Source organism: Oryctolagus cuniculus, chromosome 6 (assembly GCF_051225735.1).
Source record: "Oryctolagus cuniculus isolate XC-2025 breed Fujian yellow rabbit chromosome 6, ASM5122573v1, whole genome shotgun sequence".
Lineage (NCBI taxonomy): Eukaryota > Metazoa > Chordata > Mammalia > Lagomorpha > Leporidae > Oryctolagus > Oryctolagus cuniculus.
This window is the reverse complement of record NC_142872.1, coordinates 37141564-37168559: the sequence shown is the minus strand read 5'-3', so window position 1 is coordinate 37168559 and position 26996 is coordinate 37141564. Positions and strand designations below refer to the sequence as shown.

The 26996-nt window shown below is 37.6% G+C and overlaps 1 protein-coding gene across 9 annotated transcripts in view; it reads right to left on the bottom strand.

Annotated features, from left to right (window-relative positions):
• FBXO38 (F-box protein 38) overlaps window positions 1–26996 on the bottom strand; it is a 66024-nt gene that overhangs the window by 4363 nt on the left and 34665 nt on the right. For 5 of the 9 annotated variants that reach the window (XR_011389800.2, XM_008255212.5, XM_002710295.6 and 2 more), the window contains 7 exons: window positions 25796–26009; window positions 13502–13621; window positions 12337–12516; window positions 10112–10846; window positions 5116–5216; window positions 4793–4895; window positions 920–1086 (listed from right to left, as the gene is read on the bottom strand). Coding sequence is in view for 6 of the 9 variants with exons in the window: in XM_008255212.5 (XP_008253434.2) it covers window positions 920–1086; window positions 4793–4895; window positions 5116–5216; window positions 10112–10846; window positions 12337–12516; window positions 13502–13621; window positions 25796–26009 (1620 nt within the window). In the remaining 3 variants the exon portion in view is untranslated. The remainder of the gene's footprint in view (window positions 1–919; window positions 1087–4792; window positions 4896–5115; window positions 5217–10111; window positions 10847–12336; window positions 12517–13501; window positions 13622–25795; window positions 26010–26996) is intronic. The other 4 variants (XR_016235355.1, XM_002710296.6, XR_016235356.1 and 1 more) reach the window with 2 other exon arrangements.

Sequence of the window (26996 nt, the reverse complement as noted above, 5' to 3'; positions counted from 1 at the left end):
GGAAGACCAGGAGGAAGCAGCTAGCTCCTGGCTTCAGATTGGTGCAGCATGCCGGCCGTAGCGCGCCGACCAAAGCGGCCACTTGGGGAGTGAACCAACGGAAAAGGAAGACCTTTCTCTCTGTCTCTCTCTCACTGTCTAACTCTGCCTCTAAAAAAAAAAAAAAAAAAAAAGAAAGAAGAAGAAGTTGTGAAGTTGTTCCTGGCTTCTTGTTTCAGTCTGGCCCAGCCCCAGCCCACTGTGGCTGCATAGGGAGTGAACCAGTGGATGGAAGTCTGGCTACTCTGTTTCTGATCCAGTTCACTACTAGTGTGCCTAGGAAACAGTAGATGGCTCAAGTACTTCAGTTCCTGCCACCCATGTGGGAGACCTGGATGGAGTTTCTGGCTCCTTACTTCAACCTGGCCCAGCCCTCGCCATTGTGGCCGTTTAGGGAGTGAACCAGCAGATGGGAGGCCTCTCTCTGTAACTCTGCCTTTAAAATAAATACATACATAAGCAAATAAATAAATCCTAAAAACAAAACAAAACAAAAACTTGTTTCTAACAACTCCCCTCATCATGTAACTTGCTAAAATCCACACAAATCTAGTAGAGAGGCACTAATGAGAAAGACTGGCAAGATAGTCTAGCTTGGTTAAAAGAACTGTGTAGAATCTAAAGAATCATTACTATGGTCTGAGCGAATAATGATAACAGCTAACTCCAAAGGGCTGAAGAACAAACAAGCAAGCAAAAATAAATCACAATATGGAGATTTTCAAAAAGTTTGTGGAAAATGCATATTGCAAAAAGCCATGCATAGGCTTAGAAATTTTTTTTTCACATCAAAACAAGCTTATCTTTCAAATTCCATTTCCCACTAGCTTTTTGAAATACCCTCATATATGCATCCGCCGAAAGGGGCAGAGCTCCTTACCTGCTGCATCGGGCGCAGGTATATGATGCGGTTTCTCTCAGGAGGCATCCTCAGTATCTGGTCTAGTACCTGATCCATATTTAATTTCTTGCATTGTGCGTAGTCAAATCGGTTTACAATTGGTGCATTTTCTACTTTTAAATGTTTCAGTACCCTGCACCTGGTAGCTACAAAATAAAAACAACGCTAATTAAGCTCCATAATTATACAAAATAATAGAGCAATATACATCTCATTTGGAATCAGCTTTGGAGGACTGGTCCAAATTCTATTAGCACAAAATAATGTAGTTGTAAATATGTTTAACATAGGTCAAATATTCTCACAAAAAATAACAGCTGACAAAAAGATGTGAAAATGTGATTGTGTTGTATTTGAAAAATGTGCTCACCCTGTGCTAGAAGGGACATTAAAATACAGTTTTCATATTATCTAAGTTAATCAACACATGGTATAAAGGAACTAAGACAGTAAAGTATTATACATTTACAATTTGCCTTTGTGGATTTGAAGGGACTTTTTTTTTTTTTTTTTCTTTTCAAATTCACATCTCTGAAACCCTTCACACTTGGTTTACTAGCCAATGAAAGTTAAAAATCTAGAATCTGTCCTGCTCTAAAAGAAACAGATTAGGAAGCTGGAGAGGTTAAAAAAAGAAAACCAAGTGAACAAAAAACAAAGGTGCCAGTGCTATGACACAGCAGGTATAGCCACTGCCTATGGTGCTGGCATCACATATGGGCACTGGTTCCTGTCTTGGCTGCTTTACTTCCAATCTAGCTCCCTGCTAATGCACCAGAGAAAGCAGTGGAAGATGGCCCAAATACTTGGGTCCTGCAGCCACGTGGAAGACCTAGAAGAAGCTCTTGGCTCCTGCCATTGTAGTTATTTGGGGATTGAATCAGCAGATGGAAGATCTCTCACTCTAACTCTTTCAAATAAATAAATATATCTTTTTTTATCTCAAATAAAAAAAGTATATTATCATAAAAATTAAAATAAGAAAGGAAGGAGGAGGAAAGGTGGGAGGGAAGGAGGATGGGGTAAAACTGTATGTATAAGATCATGAAATTGGTTCCATTTATATAAATAAAAATATTCCATATTGAAACACTAATAAACACTAACAGTCCATATTGGAAAAATATGTTTTTCATTTAATATTTTAATGTCATGGAAACTATGTTCCAGAAAATATATAAACAGGGATTGCTTTGGAAACATTTGCTGAAAGGGATAACTATAAAGTATACAATTTTGGAGTCGGGGTGTGTGTCGTCCAATGGTTAAAATACCACTTGGGAAGCCCACATTCCATATAAGAGTGCTTCGTTTTGAGTACCCACTCTGCTTCTGATCTAGCTTCTTGCTAATGTACACCCTTGCAGGCAGCAGGTGATGGCTCAAGTACTTGGGGTCCCTGTTATCTATGTGGGAAACGTGGATGGAGTTCTGGGCTCTGGATTCATCCTGGCCAGCCCAGGTTACTGCAGGCATGGGCAGAGTGAACCACTGGGTGGAAGATCTCTATATTCATTTGTCCATCTGTCTCTCTGTCTTTTAAATAAATAAAAAGGAATGAAATTTAAATAAGTAAATTATATAATTTTATGGTTAATGATAAAAATAAACCTGGAGTAATTCATATATATATTAGCTTAAATCCACTCACAGGAAGTAAGCAGAGTTGATTTTGATTCCTATAATAATTATAAAAGCAGATCATTAAAATCAAGACCAAGAAATAGCTGATACTTTAGTCTAAAGCTGTATAGTTTAATATGGTAGCCACTAGCCATCTGTACCTATTTAAATTTTAGAGCTACAATACAATACAATTAACAATTCAACTCCTCAATTACTAGCCATAGTTCAAGTGTTCAGCAGCCACATGTGACTACTGAACAGTGTATAAACAGAACACTTCCATTACTGCAGGAAATTTTGTTGTTAAAAATGCTGGTCTATGATAAAATAGTCTTCTCATTTAACAAATAAAACATGAGGTCATACAAAAAATAAGCTGCACTAGTATACCAACCTGAGAAAAATATTCCTCCCCCTTTTATCTCAAATTTCAACCTAGTTCAACTCAAGTGAGAAGTGTGATTAAATGGAAGAGATAATAAAAGCATAAGGCTAATTTGCTGAATTTTTTTTTTTTTTTTTTTTTTTTTTTTTTTTTTTTTTTGTGACAGGCAGAGTGGACAGTGAGAGAGAGAGACAGAGAGAAAGGTCTTCCTTTGCCATTGGTTCACCCTCCAATGGCTGCCGCGCTGCGGCTGGCAAACCACGCTGATCCGAAGCAAGGAGCCAGGTGCTTCTCTTGGTCTCCCATGGGGTGCAGGGCCCAAGCACTTGGGCCATCCTCCACTGCACTCCCTGGCCACAGCAGAGAGCTGGCCTGGAAGAGGGGCAACCGGGACAGAATCCGGTGCCCTGACTGGGACTAGAACCTGGTGTGCCGGCGCCGCAAGGCAGAGGATTAGCCTAGTGAGCCACGGCGCCGGCTTGCTGATGTTTTTAATGTTTATAAAGACATCTTCTGTAGATCCTTGCCCTAAATGTCACTACCTTCCTGAGCAATCTAGTTGCAACTAACTTTGAGGTCTAAACACTAAGTGAGTATCCTGCCTTTCAGACTCATTTTCATGTCACCTTCTGTGACATGGTGGAAAGAAGAGGATTGGGATGAGAACAGAAAGAAAAAAGGGAAAAGGATTAGATGGTTATAAGGATTCAATAGTTTCTCAGCTGTAAAACCAGACATAGTTAAGATCTGTTCTAATTTGGTCATCTTATCTGCCATTAACTGACCTGGTATCTGGAGACTGAGCTATTATCTAAGATCCTTTGTTCTTCTAGTTCTGCCGTAAGGCCAAAAAGACCAATCCTGCTGTGAGGATCTCTGGGCTCATGTCCTTTCAGCTCCACTTCCAATCCAGATCCCTGCTAATCATCTTGGAAAAGCAGTAGAAGCTGGCCAAGTGCTTGAGCCCCTTGCCAGCCATGTGGGAGAGCTGAATGAAGCCCTTGGGTGTTGCAGCCACTTGGAAAGTGAACCAATAGATGGATGATTCTCTCTCTGTCTCTCCCTCTTTCTCTGTTAACTCTGGCTTTCAAACAAACAAATAAATCTTTAAAATACAAAAAATTTGTCCAAAACCAGGAGTAAGTCAGATGTCTATAATTTTTTATTAATGGATATAAAAATACCTTTTGAATGAAAAAGGAAAAAAATAAATGCACTATGTATGGACATAAATTTAAAATTTGTAAAAGCTCACACAAAGCCCTCTATTTGAGACAGACATATACGACTGCTATGTAAATAAGGACATGAATGGTATACTGGAAGGACATATATTAAATGCATGGGCTTATATGGTGGGGACAGATAGGATTTGCAATTGGGACAAATAAGACTGAAAAGTATGGCCTGGACTAATGATAATGTGATGTGAATTAAGGATATGATTGATCATCCTAATCAAATACAGAGCAGTTAAGCAGTGAAGGTGCAGTCATCAAACCATCCCAAATCACCCAGCTAGCAAATGGCTGAGCAGGGATTGGAGCTGAGTTCTAACAGACTCCAATACTCATACATATTGTTAATCCACACTGCCAGATCACAGAGCAATGCTCTTTTGGAGGAGAGGCTATTTTAAAAGTTGAACTAAGTCCCTATGCATGGACTCTTACTATAGAGTAATTATTTGAGAATTACAGAACAGGATAGAATTAATAAGGATAATTCAGCACAATGTTTCCTTTGAAAAATAATACAGTGATGTTAATTATATTTTTTACGATTTCTTCTTTAAATTCATTTATGCTACTGTATAATATAACATGGATCCAAATACATACCATGGATGAACATCATTTTGGGACAGTCTTTTAGCACTAGATCTGTGATTCCACAATTGGTCATAGTGACTCCCACAAGATTTTTGGATTTTAATACAAGAACCTGCAAGGAGAAAATGTTAGATGTGAGTTTATCTTTCTGTTCTCCCTTTTAATTTTTCTTTTTCAAGGCTTAAGCATTTTCATTGGTACAATTGAAACTTTTAACTGTTAGAAACTTGCTTTCTTCATAACCAAGAAACTAACAAGGATAAATGCTTCAGTTCTGTGTTACTCAAGGATAAGGCTGGACTGTGAAAGGTAAGTGAGGTTTTTTTCTTTACCTGCACATGGTCATCCTCAATCACAGGATCACTTGTACTAGTGGATTTATCCGCTGTCCGCTTCCGTTTCATAGCATGACGTGGCTTTGTTTTGGCAACTTCTAGAAGAGGCAAAAACATCACAAATTTTAGTCTTGCTTTCTTTCCTTCAACAGAGCATATTCAATTGCATATGTTTAAACTCCAAAAACTCTCATATCTACAACTTAGTTCCCAACAGCAAAGGTTTAGATCAGTATTTTCAACAGACTGTTAACAAAACAGGATCACATTCCATTACCTAAAACATACCTACAACAAACAAAAAACAACTTTTTTATACCTGGCCCATTCCAACAATCTAATCAACAGTCCTGTTCTAGTCTTTCTGATTCAAAAAACATCCTAAATACTATGGCTGGATTAAAACTCACGGCTTTCTTGCTACAATTTTTTAAATTATTGGCTGCCACTTAGTGAATGATTCAATGCCTAACATTTAGAGCTATGTTTTAGATCTACCTGCTTTCTCCTAGTCATCTCTCATTGCCAATATCTCTGTAGCCATTAATCACTCTAATTTCTTCTGCTCAGAACACTTTTTTCTACCTTAACATTTTGAAATACTACCTATCTCTGAAATGTCTAGCTCAAATGCCACCCGTATCTAATAAATCATCCTGCAACTCCAAACATTTTATATTGTTTTGTTGTTTTCTGTACATACTTGTTTTGTCTTCTTCATTTAAACTAAAAATGTCTTGAAGGCAACAACACTGTCTTATTTCAGCTTTGTTTCACTGTCAGCAATCAGCAACAAGCTAAAATGAACATTTATTAAATGAACTGGCATTCAACATTTATAGAACGGCAGTCATGTATTACAGGCACATAAACAGCGTAACAAATACTTACGAGCACTTACTGTTTCAGGCATTACTCTAAGGGTTTAACTTGTATTAATCTAATCTTTGTAACAGTCCTCTGAGACAGATTTATTATTATCCTTTATTATATATTAGGAAACTAAGGCATGGTAAGGTAAAATGGAATGCCAAGGTGCTAAATGGGAACCAGGAATCAAACCCACGCAATTTGATGCCAGTCACTATGCTTACAAAAGTTTCAATCTTTTATCTGTAAGAGTCTAACTTATTTACTAGTATGAGCATTAATCTAAAACATTATAATTATGAAAGCAAATATTATTCTGATTTTATTTAAAAATAAGTTGTAAGTTAAACTTACTACTTAATTAAAGCAGCTATATATAGTCTAAGAGACTAATCATTGTCCTCATTTTTGATACTTAAATATACTGTAACATTATATATACTGAATGAAATTCAGTTGATCTTCATGCATTAACTCTCCAGCATACTGCTCTCTCAGATCCTTCTGCTAGATCACAAATATTCCACTTTGTAAATCTGTCAGTTTAAACACAAAAGACTAAAGAAGACAGGGAAAGAAAGTCCAAATATTACAAATTCTCCGAGCTTGGGATTAGATGGAAATTCTAGAAATCTAGTTTAAGTGGATTTTTACATACTGGATTCCTTTCTGTACCAATTGGAATCTTCGTGAAATTCTAAACAAAATAGCTGAAAACAGCTGCTTCATTTGGAGGTGAAAAGGGAGCCCAGATTTCTACCCATCATGGTTCTTTGAAGATTCTGAAACCATCAAATTCTTGGGGTTCCTAAAAAAACACATTAACCTAAGCTACCCAATGAAGACCCCTTTCTACAGTATCCTGGAGGGATTTCAAGCAAACCTGAATTCAATGCAGTATATTTAACCTAACAGTCAAAATTCACACACAAATTTTAACATCCAGTGGGTCCTGGTTCCCTTCAGAACCTCCCAGCAGGCCCAGCCACCCTCCCTCCCAACCCCAAATGGTAAACTAACAAAAAAAAGGTCTATTTGCACTCCTCAACAGTGCCCCAGGCTATTTTACTGACACTGCCCTTTTTAAATCGATTTTCAAATTTTTTACCTTCCTGAATTTCTTTCTCCCTCTACTTTAATTGATCTTCAGATCAATTAAAAGGGGTTTAAAGTCATTTCCTCTCCACAGTATCCAAATTAGAGTGTTATGTTTCCAAACAAAAGTTGACTTTGAAAATTCCCAGCTTCCCAATCTAACAGGAAAACTCACAGAGAGTAAAATGTAGAATTACAACATGTGTGGTTCATATTAATCCTGAAGATGTTACAGAAACAGAAAAGCAGACCAATACAGTCTTAGGGTGTCAGAGATAGTATTTGAGAAAATATATTAATCTTAAATGCTATTCTCTGACAACCTAATTTGTGATTTTGTCATATTTATTTTATAAATTATTATACAGTGAGGATAAGAACTTATAGAAATTTACAATATAAATAACTAAATATCTTCTACATGGCTTTAATACTCTACAAGGTCACATATCAATAACTAAATTAAAAAGTCAAATGTTATTTCTCAATGGATTTGTAAAAAATCTACAACTATCAAGATTGCTCCTTTATTAGTGTGGACTTCCCTCTTCAAATCCTTAAAAATTAATGGACAATAGATACCAACAACATGCTAGATTAAAAATAGTTTGTAAACCACCAAACTAACTTTTTTTTTCCAAAAGAGGCCTAGATAACATTAAAATCAGCACTTCACAACCCCACCAATAGGAAATCATTTACCTACTATAACCATGTCAAGTACAGACACTGGAAAGTCTTCTCAAATTGAAAAAAAAACAGGGACAAGATAGTAAGTATAATAGAAAAAAGGACTACATAAATGTGTCTTTCCCCCTTTCAAATCCAGAAAATTATTACATAAGTAAAAGGTCCAGTCATGAAACAGGTCAGAATGAAATGGTTAAAGGTGATAAAAAGAACACAGTCAAAAAACAAAAATGTCAAAATCCCAACAGTTACTATGAAGATCCATATTAAAACAGCAACAGAAAACTAAACGTTTACCAAGACACATGAAAACATGGGAAACACAATGGTCCCTAAATAGGAAGACTCAGTGCTGTAAGAATGACAATTTTCTTTACAACTGTCTCTATTGTAATTCTAAACAAAACCTAAGATTTTTTTTTTAGAATTTGCCATCTATAAAAATAAGTGACAAACACATGACTGGTCAAGAAAATTGTGAAGAATAGTAGAGGACAGAACACTGGAATAGAAAAGAAGGCCCTGAGATAACCCAAGTGTATCTATGAATTTAATACATGATCAAAAAGTATTTCAAAGTAATGGTCTGGCAATGGATATCAATAAATACCATTCAAACAACTAAGTGACAATTTGAGATAAAAAAACAATGTTAGCTCCTACAGACTAAAATGAAACATTGACTGAATTTAAAAACTAAACTAAAATAAATGGGCAAATAAAAAACATATGAACACTCTTTGAAGTGTTAAGAAGGCCTTTCAAAGCATAAAAATAAATTCTAAAAGTATAAGAGATCCTCAAAAAAGTTCACAGAAAATACCTGTGTAAAAAAAACTGTGGATTTCAAAAAATTTTACACCCAAAAAACTTATATTTTCAAGTACCCTTATGCGGAGATCTGACTTTATAAAATATGAAGAACCACGCAACAAAAGGTATCCCAATAGGTACGAGTTTAAGTTTGAGATGGGGAAAAAGTTTAGATGGAATATGGTGACAGCTGCAAAACAATGTGAATGTACTTAATGAAACTGGTCTACAAACATAAAAATGGAAAATTTTGCTATGTATATTTTTCCACAACTGAAAAAAAACACATCAACTCATACACAGCCCTCCCTCAGTATCCCTGGAGGACTCCAGGATCCCCCAAGCTCAGTAGATGCGCAAGTCTCTTATATAAAATGGTGCAGACTCTGCACATAACAATGCACATCCTCTCATATACTTTCAGTCATCTCTAGCTTACTTATAATACCTAATATAATGTAAAAGCTACATAAGTGTTACAGAGTATTGTTTAAGTAGTAACTACAAAAAAAAATGTCTGTAATGGTTCAACATAGACACAATTTTCCCCCCAAATATTTTCCATTCGTTGTTGGTTTAATCTACGGACGTGGAACCCAGGGATACAGAATGCCAACTGTATTTTCATAAGTTTATGTTACCTTGCTGATTAGTACCTAATTAATTAGGGTCTCATACATAATCTTAAGGGAACTCATTTGTTAGTTTAAATCAACACAATTTATCCAGCTCTGGTTAACGTATGAAGGGCACTGGCACTGACTCTGCCTATGTTCTGAGGCAAATTTTAAGATTTAAAATTTGGTGATGCCTAGAGAAAATTAAAATACATTATTATTCACTGACAGGCATTATTAATAAATGTAGTAACATTAGTTAAAAAATAAGGTCAGAAATAGACATTAATTATGATCAAGAAATATACTTACTCCTGCTGCTCAACCCAATGATTTGGCATACACATCATAAATATTAATGAAATTAAGTACATCTGCTTTGAGGATTATCTTCATCCAAATAATTCTCAGTCAAAACTATTTACTTACCTGGTTATGTCCTGGTAAACCGAACTGGAAGCAAAACTTGATTACAGAAAAAAAATTACCAAATACTGCACATACATAGGAATATCCCCAGGAACCTTCAGTGAGACATATTCCCCCAGCCCTAGGAATTTCAAGTCCTTATTTTTGGTTAAGTTTAAAAATTTGCTAAGTTTAGATTTCCTTAAGTGTGGAATGCAGCTTCAACATCACAATCAGCATTGACTTTAAGATAAATACATACAGTTACATTCTCTAAGCCAAACAATTTGAATTTTCTGGGTTGGATGTTTTACAAACTATTTTACACCCCCACCCACCAACCCACTGTCAAAGATTAATTCAAAATACATATGATCAACAGAACCCCCAAAACAAATTTAATTCGCCAAACTGGCTTTTTGTAAGAAAACTCACAGGACAAGCTCATGCCTTTCTCCAGCCCTACCCTGCAGTTGCTAATCCTGGGAGCATTGTCATACCTGACTCAGATACCAGCGGTACATGGGACAGTCTGCTCCTGGCCCTGGTTAGGGGCCTCCGAGGGTAGTCTTCATGAGACTGCACGTCACAACTCTCAGGCTGGGAGCTCCCCCTCCTGTCCTCACCTGTAGCCCCAGAGCCACTCCCATTAGTCCTCTCATCATGTGCTGGGCCTGCAGACCCCCCTTGTGGCAGAGTCCTAAAGGAAAAGGCGGATCTCGTACCATCCGGGCCATTCACAACACAGGCTCGGCTGGTTGAAGGACGTTCCTCATCAGAACACCTGCTAGTTCTCCTTTGGGATTCCTGGGGCCTGTGACAGCAGCATCTGGGGCAGACAGAACTCTCTGCATCTCCCTCCTCCATGGCCTCAGAGTCCTCTGACCCACCGGGGGAGCAGACACACTGCCTGGACACATCCACTTCTGTAGGGCTAGGCTCGGAAGAGCCGCTGCTGTTCACCGTCCTTACAAAGTCGGGGCTTTGAGAAGCAGTGCTGTGTGAGCTGGAGTTTCCCACTGTGCTGGCGGTGGTGCTGCTGCAGCTGGGATAAACATCCTTGTTTTTTTTCTTTTCAGGAATATCCCTAGCTGCTTTCATATCGGCTTTGATCTGCTCACTGGTGACCTGACAGCCTTTCTCACAGCTGCTTTCCTCGAGGGGAAACTGCTTCGACTGGCCCATCTGATGGGAGTTGTACCTCTTTCGAAGTGGAGTCTTGCCTTTTCCACTTACTGCTTACAGAAAAAGAAGAACGGCCCGAGGAAAAGAAAAGATTTCAGTATAAATTCTGGACAAAGGGCAAGAGTAAATCTGGAACAGGAAACAATGTATACTAATTTTTCTAAAATACAAATGTGATTATCTCACTGAATTGCTCAAATATTCTCCATGGTTACCTAGTGCCCACACAGTTTAGACTTCCTTAGCTCGGCCTTCACAGTTCTTCATGATCTGATTCCAAGTTATCTTCCATTTTGTCCCCTCTATTTAGATTCTATATTGTATCCCAAACTTTTCTCTCAATATACCACTGCCTCAGGGTCTTTGTTCTCACCAATCTGTCACTGTGGACCTCTGTTCAATCTCTTCTGCACACCCGTCCCAAAGCCACTGTAGGATACACCCTGGAATATTATCTGTGTTTCTGACCTGATTCTCCATACTAGAGGCTTCTGAAAGATACCATAACTTATATCATCTCTGTATCCCTCATAGTGCCTAACACAGTACCTGGGGCACAGTAAGGCTCAATGAGTGTATAAAGCAGTAAGCAAATAAGGTTTCATCTGGTCAAGAGGTTCTAGTTGCTAAATTTAGAAAGTGAATTTTTTGGGAAACATTATGTTAGTAGGTTGGCCATATCACTTTTCCTAAATTTCAGTTGCCAGAAAAGAACCTTCCAACTAAAGCTATTGCTTAAGATGAGTAAAACAGAAATTGAATATTCAGTCAGTGGTTAGTAAATTATTCCAAGGCCAAAGAATTGAGCTTTCTATACACAGAAGTGCATATATATTTCAGGTACAGTGTTAATTGTATGAAGGACATTCAAATGTATTAAGGAGTAATGAATGGTATACTAGGGAAAATGAGTGGATAATTAAAAAAACAAATTTATTCTTTGCAAAAAGTGGTAAGCACACAGTTCTGAGAAATGAAAGGGAAAGACAAGGAACAAGTATGAATCTAAAAGTTAAGAGAATTATAAACTCTTGGTGAGACAAATGGAAAAGGTACTAACTAGATTTAAAGGAAGGCAAGGGATTAGGAAAATGTACTTGAGTTCTCCCTCAAGCACCACACTGGCCAACAATACTCACTAAGCACAGCTGGACAGATTATTAACTGGGGAATGATTGGTTGTTCACTGCTCTGGATGACTCAGTAGCCTTGCCTTACATGAGCAACAGGCCTCTTAATAATTAATCCTTGATACTGTGATGCGCAACTACCTAAAGCCTCCATTGGGGGACTCAAAACACTTACTTCTCTTCCCTGAGCCCTCGTTCATTAATATTTCTGTTGTGCTACACTTGCCCATGATAGCACCACCCAGATTACCCTCTTACTTTGGCAATAGCCTTTCTTGCTTCCTATCACATTCCCTAAGGAATGTGTGAACTGCAACATAAGCTGCAGTAGGGATACATTATACAAAGGTCACGTGTGTCAGTTCTGACAGTGACTCACTAGCGGGTCAGAGGAAGACACAACTACTCACCTGACAGTTCCCTGGACTGCCCTGACTCTCCAGTTTTTTCTTCACGTTCAGAGTAACGCCGAGCACCATTCTTAGGAATCCAGACTTCTTGGAGTTCTAGACTGTCTTCTTCATCATCACTCTCTGAATCATGAACAGTTATTGGGGTTGGTTTTACTACACGCTGAAGACCACTAGGTCCTAAAACAAAAAATACAGGCCTAACAGTTAATTTGTGCTCAAGAAAGGCTCTTATGTAAAGTACTACTTCCAGGTATGGAGAATAAAAAGAACAGAAAATGCATTCTTGAAAGCTAGATGCGTTCTTGCTATTTGAGTATGTACGTTTACGCAGAACATCCTTTATCTGCTTTCTAGTACAACTCTTAAACCTTTAGCTATTATGACCCAATTTTCTGACAAGTGACTAATAATGGCAACATCAACCAAATGAAAGCTCCAAGGAACCTTCCATGTCTTTTTCCAGTCACATTTTACAACACCTGGCACAGAGTAGGCATTCAGTAATTATTTGTTGAATAAGTGAGCACATCTGTAAGACATTTAAAACAAGGATAGTTAAGAGATATTTTCAATTCAAAGACAATGTAGCATTACAAAAGATCAGGAGTGAGAAAATCTGAGTTTTAACCTCAATCTTTCCCTTAACTGCTAGCTGAACGGTCTTTAGTATATTATCAAACTTTTGAAAGAGTATTAGTTCCCACCTGCAAAGCACAGGGTTGCATAAAGTAATCTTTGAGGGCATATGAATCTACTGTCTGCCATAAGTCATGAAATGACACAGTCTAGATCTTGGTCTCTTTATTAAACCAAGTCAACCACTGCACTGCTCCTCCCCAACTGAGATGATGTGAAGTTACAAGCAGAATATTTAATCAGGTTATTAATTTCCCCATCAACAATTCACTGCTTTCTTTTTCTACACACACACAAAATTGGGATGAGGCTGAGGAAAGGCAAACAGAGACAGACAGACATGGATACCTGGCTACATAGAAAAGCAGCTGTTGTCACAGTTAGAAATAAAGAATACCAAGAATATACTGCATGCTTCAATAAACATCATCAGTACATCATTAGCTGTAAATGTCAGAAAACAAGTCTTCTCAGAGTCAGGCTCCAGTAGTCAGAATGACGAATGTAGGAAGAGTCACTTGATTACCTGCTTGTTCCTCATCAACATCCACAGGAATAATTGCCTGACTATGAGCTGGAGTATCATTTCCACCCTCAGCTACTACTTCTCCATCTTCTTGTACCATGTCTTCCATCTCATTCAATGCTTCAAGAAAAAAAACAAAAAAAAGTCAAAGTGAGAACAGAAAGGCATAAAAAAAAATCACAATGGCAAGCAAAACTGGCAGTTCTGAGGACTGAACAGCCTCCAGATTACTAAAGTCACTCTGGAAAAATAGCAGGTTCCTGTGCTTCATTGTAGCAGTATTAACAAAAAGTGTTCAATTATTCTATAGAGGAGGAAATGAAAATCACACAGTGGAGAAAAACCCATCACCATAAGATGAAAGAAAGGAGAAAATGACGCAGTTGAGAGAAGAAAGGGCCACATTCATCCCTGCAGATGTTACCAAGAATGTCTGCATGATTTGTTTCCTCTAAGCTATCTGTTTTGAAGATGGTGAAAGCCAGCTACTTAGGAAGCCTTGTGATCATCTTGGGCAATCTATCTTATCGTGCCTACCAGCTAAACAAGGATATCTTGGGCAGGAAGTTAAACTGCACCTTTCTCCACCTACTTTCTAGTTTCTATAGTATCATTTACTGGCTAATGTGTGCCAAAGATCATTAACAGATACAAACTATGTGCATTTTTAATATTTTAAGATCTTTAAATGCTTTATATGCATCAAAGTTATCCTTATTTATTATTGGCTATCAGTGATAGAGAAAGTGTAATTTTATTCTTGTATTAAGCCAGACATAAAGTTCAGTTAGTTTACACCAGAATCAATCCAAACATCTACAACCAACTTATATTTGATCAAGGAGCCAAAACCAATTCCTGGAGCAAGGACAGTTTCTTCAACAAATGGTGCTGGGAAAACTGGATCTCCACATGCAGAAGTATGAAGCAAGACCCCTACCTTACACCTTATACAAAAATCCACTCAACATGGATTAACCTAAATCTACGACCTGACACCATCAAATTTTTAGAGAGCAGCAGAGAAACCCTGCAAGAAACTGGCACAAGCAAAGACTTCTTAGAAAGACCCCGGAGGCAAAGGCAGCCAAAGCCAAAATTAACAATTGGGATTACATCAAATTGAGAAGTTTCTGTATGGCAAAACAAACAGTCAAGAAAGTGAAGAGGCAGAATGAGAAAAATTATTTGAAAATTATGCAACTGATAAAGGATTAATAACCAGAATCTACAAAGAGATCAAGAAACTCCACCACAACAAAACAAACAACTCACTTAAGAGATGGGCGAAGGACCTAAACGGACAGTTTTCAAAAGAGGAAATCCAAATGGCCAATAGACAAATGAAAAAATGTTCAGGATCACTAGCTATCAGGGAAATGCAAATCAAAACCACAATGAGGTTTTACCTCACCCCAATTAGAATGGCTTTCATACAGAAATCAACAAACAACAGATGCTGGCAAGGATGTGGGGGCAAATTGGTAAAGCCACTATGGAAGACAGTTTGGAGGTATCTCAGAAATCTGAATATAGCCCTACCACATGACCCAGCCATCCCACTCCTCAGAATTTACCCAAGGGAAACTGAATTGGCAAATAAAGAGCTATCCACACCTCCAAGTTTATTGCAGCTCAATTCACAATAGCTAAGACATGGACTCAACTGAAATGCCCATCAGCATAACACTGGATAAAGAAATTATGGGATATATACTCTATGGAATACTACAGAGTGGTAAAAAAGAAATGAAATCTGGTCATCTGCAACAAAATGGAGGAATCTGGAAAACATCATGCTGAATGATATAATAAGCATGGGACAAATATCTTATGTTCTCTCTGATCTGTGATAACTGAGCACCTAAAAGGAAACCTGTAGAAGTGAGACTGACGCTATGAAAAGCAATGACTGGATCAGCCCTTGTAGAAGAACAGCTTACTATTTTATTCTTTTTAGTATTTTCTTTCTCTACTTAATACCACCAGTTGAACTCTTTACTTAACACAGAATTATTCTTAGGTGTTTAAATCCAATTGAAAATTGATCCCTGCTACAAATAAGAGTGGGAATAAGAGAGGGAGCAGATGTACATGTTCCCTTGGACTTATCCCTAAGGGTAAAGCTAAATACTTGCCATGGGACTCCAAATCCCATTAAGTTGGCAGGTACTAATGCCATCTTACTAGTTAAAGTGATCAGTTTAAGTTCATAATTGATCATAAAGATAGGATTAAGTGTCAAAGGCATCACATAAATAAGACCAGTGTCTGCTAATAATAATTGATAGAATTAAAAAGGAGAGAAGGATCCAACATAGAAAGTGGGACACATAGCAGACTCATAGAATGACAAATGCCCTACACAGCACTCTGGCCTCAGAATCAGCTCTTAAGGCACTCGGATCTGGCTAAAAAGTCCACGGGAGCATTTCAGACATGGAAAGCCAAAATGCTGTGGCAAAAATGACATACATGAAAGATCTCTGTAAGTGAGATCCCAGTGGAAAGAATGGGCCATCAAAGAAGGAGGTACCTTTCTCTGAAAGGAGGAGAACCTCCACTTTGATATTGGCCTTGTCTAAATAAGGTCGGAGTTTGTGAATTCAAGAGGCTTCCACAGCTTTGGCAGCTCATGACAAGAGCCTTGGGTGATCACTGACATCATAAATAAGAGTGTCAGTTGTTAAATCAACAACAGGAGTCACTGTGCACTTGCTCCCCACATAGGACCTCTGTCCTTAATGAGTTGTACTACGATAATTAAATGTAAAACTAGTCTTCAAACAGTACTTTATACTTTGTGTGTCTGTGTGGGTGCAAACTGTTGAAATCTTTACTTAGTATAGAGTTGATCTTCTGTATATAAAGATAATTAAAAATGAATCTTAATGAAGAATGAGATGGGAGAGGGAGCAGGAGGTGGCATGGTTTGGGGGTGGGAGGATGAGTATGAGGGGAAGAACCGCTATAATCTAAAAGTTGTACTTATGAAATTTATATTTATTAAATAATTCATTTTATCATCCCTCCCTGCCAAAAAAAAAAGGTTCAGTTAGTTTACTGTATCTTCTTAAGATAAACAATCACTTTCCCAGAGGAAGTAAATAAAACAATTCCTGGCTTTTACCACCTCTTTAAAAGATTAAATTCTTCAGGTGAATATCCAAGGCACTCATTCTTACTTACCTTGTTTCTTTCCAACCATCTTTGGTCTCAGTTTGCAATAGATCACAGGAATATAGGTTGAACATCCCCAGTCCAAAAATCCAAAATCCTAAATGCTCTGTCATCCAAAATTTTTGAACATCATGTCATCACTTAAAATGTTTCAGATTTCAGACTTTTAGATTAGGGGTGCGCAAGCAGTAAATATTCCAAAATCTGAAACAGCCTGGCCCCGAACATTTAGGATAAGGGACACTTAACCTGAACTACCTTTCACATTTCCTGGCTAGGACACAACTCAGAGGGCAGCAGAGGCTGTGTCCACCTTCATCATCACTGTATCCTCAACGCCTAGGCAGGGTCAAAGACTTGGCTTTGAAAGGAACCAACCATTTGAGTGAAATGAATAAACCAGCAAAAGAAGGCAGGATCCATGTCTTGCAAAAAATAAACCACCTACTTAAGGAGATAAAACAAACTCATACAATTTACAAAGAAGGAAAAACAGGACTAATCCAAAAAGCCATCATTCACATATATGTCACTGAAATATATAGTAGTAAGATTTTAACTTTCATGAAGACAGTGGGATTTGTTTTGGTCCTAAACATACACAAAATTACATTCCCTTTCTGTTCAGTGTCCCATCTTGAATTTCTGCCCAGCTCTAGCCTGTGATATGTACATTGCAGTTAGTGACAAAATGAGGATTGACCTCCTGGGAAATTTTCTGTAAAAGTAAATCAATTTCCTTCTTTCATTCAATTCTAATAAACTATGAAGAGCAATTAGTCATTAATGAGTACACACTGTATTAGGCTCTATGCTTGCTTTTATATATATAACCACAAGCAGATGGGAAACCTGCAGTCTTGGTTCTTAAAGAAAATGTACACATTCTGGCAGAGATGGCAGATACACAGAGTAAGGTCAGGTCAGAATATACTTGGTCAAATTCTAGAACATATTCACCAAATGCTAGATGAGTCCAAAAGTTCAAGGGGAACACAGAGAGAGGAGAAGCAACTAATTTTCCTGTGGATCAAGGGAAAGGTTCAGAGATGAAATGACATTTCATACCAGGAGGTATGCCACATTTTTTTTTTTTCCAGAAGAGTGAGTGGTCCAGGGAAAATAAAGAACAGGTGCTTGTGTTGTGATGAGGTATGTGAAAGAGAAAATATGGCTGAGAAGGCAGCCTGAGCCTCAGTTTGCAAAAAGCTTAGAAACTCTTGCTAAAAAGTTTTGAACTGTTTCCTGTAGGCAGAAGGGAACCACTAGAAGGCTTTTATGCAAGGAAAGGCATGAGCAGAAGTGCATTCACATATCTGTGTGATAAGGTTTTCCAAAGCTGCTGAGCAACTGCTATGAGGATACCAGAATAATCTGGGGAAATATTTAACTTAATAGAATGCCCCAAACTTGTATAATTTCTTTCATTGCATTCATTTAAATATTTATTGAGGATCAACTACAGTTTGTTACTATTCCAAGGTGCCAGGAAACATGGGTTACTCCAGTACGGGAAGTAAAAGAAACTTTCTTAAAAGCATTAATAAAAACATCAGATAGCAACATCTTATGTAACAAAATTAAGAGTGCGGTGTGACAGTGGATTGGTGACTACTTAAAATCAAGTAGTAAGGAAAGACACTTCAGAGATTAACATTTAAGTTAAGACCTAGATGTCAATAAGAAGCCTACCTTGAAAAGGTAGATGGAGGAAATTCTAAGAAAACACCAGTTAGCGTGGCTGTAGATGCCTGATGGTATGTTCAAGCATGTTTTGTGAGATGGGGAGCAGGACAAGATCAAGAGACCCCAAATCATGGACCAGTTTGTGACCTGGATTTTAATTTAAGGCAACGGAAAGCTATTAAACAGTTTTAAATAGGGATCAACATTGTCTTTTTTTTTTTTTAAAGTACCCTGGATATTTTAAGAAAGAACTAATTTTAGCTGGGCTTAATGTAGGAAGACCAGTCTAAAAGCTATTAAAACATTTATGTTGGTTGGCGCTGCGGCTCAATAGGCTGATCCTCCACCTGTGGCGCCGGCACCCCAGGTTCTAGTCCCGTTTGGGGTGCCAGATTTTGTCCTGGTTGCTCCTCTTCCAGTCCAGCTCTCTGCTGTGGCCCAGGAAGGCAGTGGAGGATGGCCCAAGTCCTTGGGTCCTGCACCTGCATGGGAGACCAGGAGGAAGCATCTGGCTCCTGGCTTCGGATTGGCACAGTGCGCCGGCCGTAATGACCATTTGGGGGGTGAACCAACGGAAAGGAAGACCTTTCTCTCTGTCTCTCACTAACTCTATCTGTCAAAAAAAAAAAAAAGGATATTGAAAAAAAAAACATTTATGTTAAAAAAAGTTTGTTACAATGGAAAAGGAAAAAAGACATGATGGGGAATGTTTTAGTGACAGTAAGACTTGCTAAAGGACTCAATGTTGTAGAGAGCAGGTAGACAGCAAAGGAAGACTATCACTAACTTGGTCTCTGGCAAAGAGATGATGATGCCTTTGGTTTTGATTTAACTGCTTCTTGGTTTTCATTTTTTAATTTTGTTTTAAAAAACAAAATACACTTACTGGGGTTATTTTCAGATTGTACTTTGTCTTAGGCTTTAAAAATAAGGCCTTGGGGCCAGTGCTGTGGCATAGCAGGTAAACCCACTGTCTGCAGTGCTGGTATCCCATATGGGTGTTGGTTTGAGACCTAGCTGCTCCACTTTTGATTCAGGTTTCTGCCATGGCCTAGGAAACCAGCAGAAGATGGCCCAAGTGCTTGGGCCTCTGCACTCATGTGGGAGACCCAAAAAAGCTCCTGGCTCCTGGCTTCAGACCAACTCAGCTCTGGCCATTACAGATGGAATATATTCTCTCTCTCTCTGCCTCTGCCTCTCTGTAACTCTGTCTCTTAAATAAATACATGAATTAAAAAAAAAAAAATAAAGGCTTTTACACCAGCAGTGGTTCTTAAAGTACAGTTCCAGACCATGAGCATCAGCATCATCGAGGAGCTTGTCAGAAAGGAGTTACTCAGACCTGCTCACTCAGAAGTCCTGAGGGCAAGGCTGAGCAGTGTTTCAGCAAGCCTTCCTAGTGACGCCGAGGCACACTTGCTTGTGAATCCCTGCTATCAATAAAGCTGCAAAGCAACTCTACTCAGCGCTGAAGTCAGGTTAGCTGGGGCAAGAGCGTGCACACCATAACACTGTACTTAAACACATCACATTCCTGAAGTTGTTTTAAGTCAAGATAGGAAAATTACTTACAAGATGTATAGGTAGAACTTTGTTTAAATAATTATACAGTATGCTTTAGTAATCACAGAAGCATGATTTTGACATGTGCAAATTTTGTTAGGACAATGTAAACTTTTAAACAACATGAATATCTATTGTTCTATTTTATTACAGTACAGCAAAGTTCAAGAAAAGAAGTTATATTTTCTGTTAACCATACAACAATTAAATAATCATAAGCCTTCTGGAAGGATACATTTTAAAAAGGAAAGTCTTATTAAATTATGAAAGTTTGGCAAATCAAACAACTTCATATTTTTCTCGGAGGTTGTACTAATGATAATGTTCACCACAAAACAACATAATTCATCATAGTATTTTATAACAAATCGACTTAATTTATACAAATTAAATGGTTGTTAAAATTAAACAATGCTTTTCTTTTAAAGCCCATTACTTCATGCAAACTGAAATTAAAAAGAACGGAGCAACGATAAGTAATTTGATTCATTCTGGAGCTGGACCAAAATGAAATCGAAGGTCACGCATAAAAATTTCTAAAAATTATACATTAGAGAGAGTCACATGTCACTACCAGTTTCAAATTAATGGTTAACACTTTGCTAAATGTGAATGGAACCATCTATGTCAGTTGTTTCAACTAACAGTTTCTGACAGTCATTTTTATTTTGAAGCCCTGTACTCCTCTTCATTTTAACCAAGAATCACAGTCTTTCTCCAGTTAATTATTTTTGAAAAAAAAAAAAAAATCTACCTGATGTATATGTACAGTAATAAATACAACTAAATACATTGCCACCTGGGCAAGACCTGTGAAACCTAATGTTTATAGCCATTGTTCTTACTCTATAAATGCTGCCATTACCTTTGGTGTTCTTAGGCTTCCTCCTGCTATTCTTCAATCTTTTCATTATTGCTTATTCCTTTGTGTCTCTGCTTTTAATAAATTTGAAAATACTGTACATGATAGTAGTCCTTTAGTTAATTGCTGAAGTTGAATATTATCATAACTATAGCTTAGAAATTCAAAATAACTTTTTCTGTATCTTGGGTATTTAGTTTGTATGCAAGTCTCTCATCTACTAAAACCATATTTATAACACCTAAGAATAATTCTGTGTTAATTACAGAGTTCAACCAATAGTATTAAGTAGAACAAAAGAAAATACTAAAAGGGATAAAGTATTAAACTGTACATCAACAGTCGGGACAAGGGCTGATCAAGTCATTGTTTCTCATAGTGTCCATTTCACTTCAACAGGTTTCCTTTTTGGTGCTTGGTTAGTTGTCACCGATCAGGGAGAACATATGATATTTGTCCCTTTGGGACTGGCTTAATTCACTCAGCATGCTGTTTTCCAGATTTCTCCATTTAGTTGCAAATGACCGGATTTCACTGTTTTGTACTGTTGTATAGTATTCTATAGAGTACATGTCCCATAATTTCTTTATCCAGTCTACTGTTGATGGGCATTTGGATTGATTCCAGGTCTTAGCTATTGTGAATTGAGCTGCAATAAACATTAAGGTGCAGACAGCTTTTTTGTTTGCCAATTTAATTTCCTTTGGGTAAATTCCAAGTAGTGGGATGGCACAATTATTCTTAGGTGTTTAAATTTAACTGAAAAGTGATCTATGTTAAATATAAGAGTGGGAATAAGAGCGGGAGGAGATGCACAATTTGGGACATACTCAAGTTGACTTGCCCCAAATGGTAGAGTAAGAAATGTGCCAGGGGATTCCAATACAATCCCATCAAGGTTGCATGTACCAATGCCATCTCACTAGTCCAAGTGATCAATTTCAGTTCACAACTGATCACACTGATAGGTCTAAGAGTCAAAGGGATCACACAAACAAGACTAGTGTCTGCTAATACTAACTGAAAGAATGAAAAAGGGAGAGAACGATCCAACATGGGAAGTGGGATACACAGCAGACTCATAGAATGGCAGTTGTCCTAAACAGCACTCTGGCCTCAGAATCAGCCCTTCAGGCATTCAGATCCAGCTGAAGAGCCCATGAGAGTATTTCAGGCATGGAAAGCCAAGACACTCTGGCAAAACAAAACAAACCAAACCAAACCAAACCAAACCTAAATGAAAGATCTCTGCGAGTGAGATCCCAGTAGAAAGAACAGGCCATCAAAGAAGGAGATACCTTTCTCTGAAGCGAGGAAAGAACTTCTACTTTGACTATGGCCTTGTCTAAATAAGATTGAAGTCAGTGAACTCAAAAGGCTTCCATAGCCTTGGCAACTCATGCCTAGAGCCTTGGGTGATCACTGACATCATAAACAAGAGTGTCAATTTGTTAAGTCAACAACATGAGTCACTGTGCACTTACTCCTCATGTAGGATCTCTGTCCTTAATGTGCTGTACATTGTGAATTAATGGTATAACTAGTATTCAAACAGTATTTTACACTTTATGTTCTGTGTGGGTGCAAACTGATGAAATCTTTACTTAATATATACTAAATTGATCTTTTGTATATAAAGATAATTGAAAATGAATATTGATGTGAATGGAATGGAAGAGGGAGCAGGAAGGAGATGGGAGGGTTGTGGGTGGAAGGGAAGTTATGGGGGGAAAAAGCCATTGTAATCCATAAACTGTACTTTGGAAATTTATATTTACTAAATAAAAGTTAAAAAAAACCATATTTATAGATCAAATTTTTTTTTTAAGTTTTAAATAAATGCTTTATTTTGAGTGAGAGTTAGAGACAAAGCTGAGTTATTTCCTGAAGTCAATTCTTTTGGAAACTCAGTTATGAATAAATGTATTTTTATTGTTTAAAGTCCAATATAAAATTGTTCTAAATCAACTGTCTTAGATGATTTTTAAACTATCAATAAAGAATTTACAGCTATTCGCCATGTCCCTGATTTTTACTGTTTAATTCTAAGATATTAGTAAATGGATATAAATCTCTATACCTTTCTTATAACACAATTTTAACTTAAGATATGAATTCACTTACTATAGATTTGGTCACTGTAATTTTCAATAGTGCCTAACTGGGAAGTCAACCTTAACACCTTCTTTCTCCTCATCAGTCTTAGTGCCCATTGCCAGCTTTCTGGTTGTTTCCCTCTCTCCCACTCTTAGTCCTCTGCACAACCATAGCCTCCACAGTTCAAGTTGTTGTCACCTTTATTGCCACACTTTGCAAACTGATTTACTCTACCCATTCTTAACTTGCCCCAGTTCATATTCATACTGTATGGAAATTAATGCTTTAAAATGTGATCCAGTGTCTACCTGCTCAAGACTTCATTCTGTATGAGATGACCAAGAAGACCTCCCTACCAAGAGATCTCTCCCTTCTCACTTCACTCTGATTCCCTTTTGCTCTCCTTACACTGGTCAAATGGACTTTCTTTTTGTCAACTGGAAGGCTTGTACCTCTATTGTGCAAAGAAACTTTGCACTTTCTCTTCCTTCTGTCTGGAGTTCTTTCTTTCCCTCTTAATCTAGCTATTCCCACTTACCCTTCAAACCACAGCTCATTTGACACTTCACACTTAAGTCTTCTGTAATCTTCTTGACAAGGCCAAATATGAATTATATATACTCCTAGGACCATTTACTTGTACACTCTTGCATTTACCATAGTTGCAACTTTCCATTTATGTTTGTGTCTGTTTGATCAACATGGAGGGTAAAAACAATGGGGCAGTCCCTTATGTAGCATGACTGGTGTCCAGAACAGTGCATGGTGTATCAGAGGAGCTACTGAATATGTGTGCAAAGCTTGACTTTGCAGAGAGCAAGATTGTGTTAGTATGGCAGTTCATGCCTAGCTTCCACTGGAAATAAAGGTAATGCATGAAAGTTTGTGATGTAACTTGAAGTCCTTGCAAGATGTAACAGTGTTGAGATCAGCTTGCAGTTGTGTAATAACTAATAGCACAACTCCTGTTTGCATTTGTACAGGCATTTCTTCACTAGAGAACCCTTTGGGACCATAGGCTACCCATGAAACTTTTCTTGTGTACTTAGAATCTTTTTTTTTCTTTTTTTAATTTTTTTAAAAAATTTTTTAACTTTTATTTAATGAATATAAATTTCCAAAGTACAGAATATGGATTACAATGGCTTCCCCCCCATAACATCCCTCCCACCCGCAACCCTCCCCTTATCCACTCCCTCTCCCCTTCCATTCACATCAGGATTCATTTTCAATTCTCTTTATCTACAGAAGATCAGTTTAGCATACATTAAGTAAAGATTTCAACAGTTTGCTCACACACAGAAACATAAACTCAAACAGTATTTATAGATCAAATTTTAAACTTTAAATTCCATTTTCTTTCTTAAATCAATAAAGATAGGAATTAAGTCAAGTGTGTTCTTTAATGTATATTTTTTTGTCCTTGCTGTACAAATACATGATTTCACAACAGAAAACATTCTAGTGTAGGGTATCAACACCAACCACAAGTAGGTTTGTAGGATTTGCACTGAAGCTATTTTAAGTTTCCCATGGATGGCCCATGCCCCGTCATGTTCAGATCTTTGCTAGTGATTTGCACAATGTATGATGGCACTCAGACAAGTCAGTCAGATGATATTTGACTTCACACCCCTCTCACCCTTAGTACTTCCTAATAATGCACTTCTCTTTGCATTTTTTGGAGTGGGTGTGAGGATTGAGATTTGATTCTAAGTTTAAAATGCTAAGAGTGAAATAAGAACCATGGAGCTACATATAGCTGCATATAGCATGAATTACTTTTCAAGGCTGGAAATAAAGACTGGGAATTCAACAGCATACAGTAAGTAACAAAGGAGATTCAATGAAAATGTATGAAGAGAAATCAAGGACCAAAGAGGAACAGAGGAGACGTATGTTAAATGAGGTAGCAGAAAAGCCAGGAAAATGGTTTTGGAGTTCCAACAGAGTATCTTAAGATGGCAGAAGTGGGCAACGAAGTCAAATGTTGTTGAGATGTCAAGTAAGATGCAAGTGGAAGAACGATCATAGATGACTGCTTGTTAATGGCTTTGCCAAGAGCAAAGAAAAGTTTTCTACAAAAAAATCTGTGAATGAAAAAGTAAAGATACTGCATACAGGTGATCCTGACAGTGTGTTTTCATTATAAAAATAGTTATTTAACATTAGGTCACCCTATTTCTCAAGATTGGCTACATCTAAGAGAGTGTGCAAAAGGGTAGCAAAAAGATGGTTAGATTAATAGTCCTTTTCCAGTTCTTCTGGGTCGGCTAGGAGACTAGATAATTTGGCAAGAGAACAATTTCACTCCATCCTCACTCATCAGTAAAGGGGCAGATGGAATCTACTGATATTTGGGTTGATACTCAGCAGGTGTTCAGCCAATATTAAAGAAAATAAGACAGATAATTACATAACTGAAATCCAGTAAGTATTAATTCATGTTTTCAACTTGCTGGGTAGTTGGGGAAGATTTAATGCTTAAAGGTATGTTAACGGAGCTATGTCTACCACATGGTTGCCATTCATTTTTATCAGTTCTTAGAACATTCAAAAATGCTCTCCACTTTCATGATCAAGGAGATAGTAAAATGCTCCTTTGCCTAAACCTGGAAGTTAAATTCCAGTTAAATCAGGCTTCTAAGGCTATCGTTGCACCCTAATGCAATGGCATCTATCAGTCCTTCCCATCCTGTAAGTTCCTTTACAAATTCTGTAGACAGGATACCCCAGAAACAGAAGAGAAAGAAAATTTCACCTACTCATTTGCCTTGTCAACTAGATCCCTTGAATGTACAAAGTGAGAAGTTCAAACAGGGGAAAAGAGAACAGGATGAGGTCAGAGAATAAGAGCCAAAGTAATACATCAGTTCAATGCGAAGCTCAGGAGAGATCTGCATTACCTTCAGCCGCAAACTGCTGCTCTCCTGGCTGCAGTTCTTGCCGAAAGTCATTCTCCTCATCTGAGTCATCTGGATGATGGTGATTGTTATCATGAATGTTGGCATTGTTATTCTGGGCATTGTTATCATTGTCATTGTTGGAGTTCTGGTTGCTCACAAGGGCTGAGGAAACTCCAATTCCTGTGCCTGCACTCAGACCAACACGAGCACAGCCCTAAGGCAAAACCAAACCGCACACATTTTCATTTTAAATCCTTCTTTTCACTATTATATAAGAACTAATATTTACATAGTACTTTATAAAGTACTTTTCACATACATGTGAGAAAACTCATTTAAGGTTCACTGCACTTCAAGCAAGGTAAAATATGACTAGCCTGATTTACAAATGATGCCCACAGCAGAGGACCCATAAGTGCTACAGCTGGAACAGGAAACCCAGTAATCTCACCTCATATCCTAAACTTTCCCCAATTATTGTGCACTACTTGAATAGTGGGAATGTTATCTATTAATAATTGACAAGAAGGAACACAATTAGTTGAAGGAGTAATTAAGTTTTTATTGCCATGATGCTACAAAATTCTACCCATTACATAGTTCTTTCTTAAAATATTTATTAATTTTCATTTGCTTTCTGATTGTTTGGAAGCAGGGACCAGAGATCTTTCATTTGCTGGTTCTCTTCCCAAATGCATGCAATAGCAAAGGCTGCACCAGGCTACAGCCAAGGGACCTGGAACTGAATCTGGATCTCACATAAGGGTGGCATGGACCCAAGTACTTTGGCCATCATCTGCTGCCACCCAGGGTGTGCATTAGCAGGAAGTTGGTTTAGAAGTGGAATGGGGACTTAAGACCATGCACTCTGATATGGAATGTGAGCATCCTAAGCAGCTTCTCTACCGCTCTGTCAAATGCCCACCCCTTTTAAGCACTTTTCAGTAACATTTTACCTAACTGGGCAACCTAAGATATACTAGAGTACATAAAAGACAAGACAGCAGCAAAGTAAAATGTTTCTAAAATAAATTCCTGATCTTTATTATATTCAGATTTAATTGAATTACTCAAAATAGTAATTTTTGTCTTAATTTAAATTTCCATGCTCACCCTTTCCCTACCCTTCCTAGAGACCTCTTATATCATTTACAAGAAAAAATTCATTACAAACTTTATACCTTCATTGAGGCTGGCAATA